This window comes from Brachyhypopomus gauderio, chromosome 8 (assembly GCF_052324685.1).
Source record: "Brachyhypopomus gauderio isolate BG-103 chromosome 8, BGAUD_0.2, whole genome shotgun sequence".
Lineage (NCBI taxonomy): Eukaryota > Metazoa > Chordata > Actinopteri > Gymnotiformes > Hypopomidae > Brachyhypopomus > Brachyhypopomus gauderio.
Genome location: NC_135218.1, coordinates 20,111,884 through 20,116,997, shown reverse-complemented (window position 1 = coordinate 20,116,997; position 5,114 = coordinate 20,111,884). Strand labels below are relative to the sequence as shown.

General features: G+C 39.8%; 1 protein-coding gene across 1 annotated transcript; it reads left to right on the top strand.

Moving 5' to 3' along the window:
• Positions 1 to 573: 573 nt before the first annotated feature.
• klhl41b (kelch-like family member 41b) lies at positions 574 to 4,705 on the top strand. Its single transcript, XM_077015223.1, has 6 exons — positions 574 to 1,849; positions 2,393 to 2,550; positions 2,947 to 3,054; positions 3,411 to 3,596; positions 3,771 to 3,917; positions 4,187 to 4,705. The coding sequence occupies exons 1-6, from the start codon at positions 743 to 745 to the stop codon at positions 4,296 to 4,298; spliced, it is 1,818 nt and encodes a 605-aa protein (XP_076871338.1). The 5' UTR covers positions 574 to 742; the 3' UTR covers positions 4,299 to 4,705.
• The last annotated feature ends 409 nt before the right edge of the window (positions 4,706 to 5,114 follow it).

Sequence of the window (5,114 nt, the reverse complement as noted above, 5' to 3'; positions counted from 1 at the left end):
TCAAATCACAGGAAGGTTTAAATTGGGGTGGTATTTATTACCATTTTTTTCCAAACATTGTAGTTTATTTGTTACTTGGTTTAAATGTTCTTACTTCATGTTACTTCACCAGTTGAACTTATATTTGCATTTATGCTCTATTTAATATAGTTACATTTCATTTGAAGAATGATGAATCCTGATGACAATAAATTCCGTTATTCTAAAAGCGGTGAGAGGAGCTTTATATACAGACTACAACTGCTTAATCGTCACTGAGGGCTGTCACCTGTTGTAGCAGCTGTCTCCCATCTCTGTTAGGCTGATATGAGACATATAAGCTCACACACTCATTCATTTAACAGACACTCACAAAATCACTGTTATCCACACTCATACATTCTATTGTTCCCTTTGAGCTGATAGAGGCTACAGTTGTATACCAAATCTAAGACTATTACATTTGTAGCCTGTTATTATGAGAGCTGCTGCCCCACATGCCCACAGTCCACACAGTGTTTGAGGGGGAACAGAGGGGAGGGGACATGTTATATTTAGAATGACCAGATTAAATAACAGCCTCTTCAGGCTGGAAATCTTTTCTCAGCTCTGTCCTTTTCCAGCCAGGACTGTGCTTCTGCAGCCACCTTCTCCTCTCTGTCTATCCACCTTCTCTCTGTCTATCCACCTTCTTCTCTGTCTATCCCTCTCTTCCCTCTTGCTCCCTTTTTCTTGACTGCATCTCCTTTGAAACACCAGCCTCATGGATCAGCAGGCCCTGAAGGAAGAGCTTCGTCTGTTCCAGAGCACATTGTTGCAGGACGGGCTGAAGGAACTTCTGAATGAGAACAAGTTTGTAGACTGCACTTTAAAAGTGGGCGACCACTGTCTGCCATGTCACCGCCTCATTCTGGCTGCCTGCAGCCCCTACTTCAGGGATCTGTTCTTCTCTGAAGACGGAAAGGTCAAAGAGGACCTCAAAGAAGTGGCATTAGATGACGTGGATCCTGACATCCTGGACATGATCATCAAGTACCTTTACTCTGCCGAGATTGCGCTAACTGATGACAACGTTCAGGAGATATTTGCTGTTGCCAATCGCTTCCAGATCCCGTCTGTATTCACAGTGTGTGTGAACTACCTGCAGAAGAAGCTCTCCATGGTCAACTGCCTCGCCATCTTCCGACTTGGCCTAGTCTTGAATGTCCCCCGGCTGGCTGTGGCAGCACGGGACTATATTGCAGATCGCTTTGAGAGCCTTGTCAACGAGGAGGAGTTCCTACAGTTGGCACCACACGAGCTCTTTGCCCTGATTGGTGGAGACATGCTGAACGTAGAGAAGGAGGAAGTGGTGTTTGAGTCACTAATGAAATGGGTGCATAACGACAAGGAAAAACGTGCCAAGGTGCTTAGCGATGCCATTGAGTGCATTCGCTTCCGTCTGCTGTCTGAAAAGTTCTTCAAAGAAAAAGTCGAAACTGATGAACTCATTAGGGCTGATCCAGAAGTCATGAAGAAACTGCAGGTCATCAAAGATGCTTTCAAAGGGAAACTTCCAGATACGAAAAAGAAGGAAAAACAAGAAGGAGATGTAAATGGAGAGGTGGAGGAAGAAGAGCTATTGCCAGGATACCTGAATAACAACCGCAGACTGGGTATGTATGGACGGGATTTGATCGTCATGGTCACTGACACAGCGGCAGTCGCATATGATGTCACAGAGAACGAGTGCTTCCTGGTGGCCATGGCAGAGCAGGTACCGAAGAACCATGTGAGCGTGTGCACCAAAAAGAACCAGCTTTTCATCATCGGTGGGCTATTTGTGGATGATGACAATAAGGAAACACCACTGCAGTGCTACTTTTACCAGGTGGGTAAAAATCCAAACTCCCTGGTAACAGCAGTGACAGTTTTCTCAAGATAACCAGTCAGTATGTTTCCAGTAACCCATTCTTTGGAAGGCCAGTCAGCACTTTTGAGATAACTAAACTGTAAGTGAATTATGCCCTACTTTGTGCTCAGCAGTGAAATATGCCAAGCATGATTACATGGATATACAGGAGTTATTGGATAATTAGAATAAAGAAGAAAGGATATAACCTGAAGATCTGCTATAAAATCTGAAAATTGTTAGGGTAGAAATTATTTTCAGATGTTGACACATAACTTATCATCTCATAAGTCATATGCAAAATACACTTTAAACTAAAAAGAATTATCCAAATTACACGCATATTTTACATAACTAAAATTTAATATTGCATAGAACTAAAATATATATCACACAAATAACTTACTTCCTTATGCTAAATGTAAAAAAAAATCAATAACTTTACTAAAAAGCTATCAGTATTATGCTGCTGTTTATCTTTAATAGAACTATAGAGACCTTAATGACTTGTTTGGATTACAGCTGGACAGCCTTTCAGCCGACTGGCTCGCCTTACCACCTATGCCAAGCCCCAGGTGCCTGTTCAGCATGGGAGAACATGAAAATTTGCTGTTCGCTATTGGTGGAAAAGACCTACAGACCAATGAGTCTCTTGATTCTGTCATGTGTTATGACACAGAGTGAGTAACAGCCAATTCTTTTCACTTCTGAGGTCACTTAATTCAGTTACACCAGAGCTTTACCTTTTTTGTACACATCAAAATCTGTTTTGTTTTTTGCTATTGTCATAAATCTTACACTAATCCAGTGCACCAGTGCACTTTGAATATGAAGATTAGTAAGCCTACTTTATTCATTGGTAGCTTATTTTATTTTTAAAAATGCCATCTTAAACGCATCTTTGATATTCTTTTGAGAAGAAGTATATAGTGTAGACTCTCAATTTTGTTTTCAGTTGTAGTTTGAGGATATAATCCGTAAAACTATTATCTTGCAGTGTTTTCTTTTGTCATTTTGCTCTTATTATGATTCATCAGTGCTTAAGGATCAATCTAATCCTACATGATGATTTACAGGAAGATGAAATGGAGCGAAACTAAGAAACTTCCTGTCCGTATCCATGGACATGCTGTGGTCTCACATAATGGCCTGGTATACTGCATTGGAGGAAAGACTGATGAGAAGTGAGAATAAACATTTGCTGGTGTTTAAGATGACCCTGTGGTTTCACTGCAGCTGTCAGTGTTCAGTTTCACTGGTGTTTAAGATGACCCTGTGATTTCACTGCAGCTGTCAGTGTTCTGTTTCGTTGGGTTCTGGTAACATGCACAGCACACTTCACTAGGCTGTTATTAAAGACTGTTTTTCAGCCTCTTGACTATAGATATATATAGACAGACAGATAAACATTTATTTGTATAGCACTTTTTCTACATTTTGGAATAAGCATCTAAATTATAACAACAAATAGTTTTTTGTATTTTTATTTTAAAACTTGTACAAGAACTGTTAAAGAATAATTTCTCTCTGTGTCTCTCAGTAAAGCTATAAACAAGCTGTTCGTATATAACCACAAGCAATCCGAGTGGAGGGAGCTCGCTGGAATGAGTACCTCCAGAGCGATGTTTGGTGCTGTTGTGCACAATGGGAATATCATTGTGACTGGAGGAGTCAACGAGGAAGGACTGACCGCCACATCTGAAATCTATGATTTCGCGACAAACAAGTATGTATATAGTATTGATTATGTATATATAGCCTGATTAGAATGACCGAGTGCATGTGGTGTGTATCTTAGTAAATTTTAGAAATATTTACACTTGTATTGTCAATCGGAAGACCTGCAGTTTTGTGCACAGCATGGGTGTAGTGAGTAATGTGGAAGCATGGTGCTCTCCAGGTGGAGTGTGTTCACAGAGTTCCCTCAGGAACGCAGCTCTGTCAACCTCGTAAGCAGTGGTGGAAATCTTTATGCTATTGGAGGATTTGCTATCGTGGAGCTGGAGAACAAAGAAGTTGGACCCTCAGAAATCACAGACATTTGGCAGTAAGTTAGCAAGTCTACTGATGGCGATTTTATGGTGTTTTCTGGTGCCTACTCTGCTTGTATGTCCTGCTTTAGTGTGAACCAGGACTACACAATTATTCAGGGTCAAATTTTCTGGCATCCAATCAAACTATTGCATTCAATCAGGAGTAAATCATTTGCATTTCACAAATAGTAATGTTCGGTAGCATTATTCAGCATTCAAGTGCCTGTGTATTAAGTATTCTCAATCTGTGTATGTGTGTGTGTATTTGTGTGTGTCCTCTTAGATATGAGGATGACAAGAAGCAGTGGAGTGGGATGTTAAGAGAGATGCGCTATGCATCTGGAGCTTCTTGTGTTCCAATGCGTCTCAATGCTGCCAGGATGCCTAAACTCTAAGGCAACCCCTCTGCAAAACTATAGGTTAGGGTTAACACTTAACACTAGTCCTCTGTTGAACTGTAGGTTAGGGTTAACACTTAACACTAGTCCTCTGTTGAACTGTAGCTTCTTGATTTTATGCCCCTCACCACAGTGCCCATCTGTCTGCAGATATTGTCATCTTAGATCAAACAGCAGATTCAGATTAATCTGAACTTTGATGTTCTTCTAAGAAACACAGGTAGTGAATGTTTGTATTTATGTATTTGACCACTTGTTATATTTGAGACACTCAGCGATGTAATACTTTAATATTTCACTAAAGTCTCAGGTTGTTTTTAAATAATACATGTAAACATTGATTATGGTTTGTTTCTGCATATGTATTTGTGTGGGGATTTTTTTATTAAAGCTTTTAAATTACACTTTATTGCTTGCTATATACCATGCAAACAGTGGTGGATGAAGTACAAACCATGTACTTGAGTTAAAGTGCAGATAGCCAAGGTGAAACATTACTCCAGTACAAGTCCTCCCTTTAGTCATCCACTTGAGTAAAAGTACAAAAGTATTTGCCTTCAAATGTACTTAAGTACTGAAAGTAAAAGTAAAGGCTCTAATATTTAGCACCACCATGCTCTGCATGTAAAACCTGTCAAAATAGAATTTGTTTTTTTAGTGTAAAGTGATATGTTTGAATGTTTGTTATTTCACAAAATCAATGCATTTAGGTAGCTGGAAGCTCCAAATACTATGAACTATGGTAAAACCAAAATCTAGCTAGCTAGCTAACTTAGCTAGCAACAGGCAGTGTACTAGCAATAGCCTACTTAG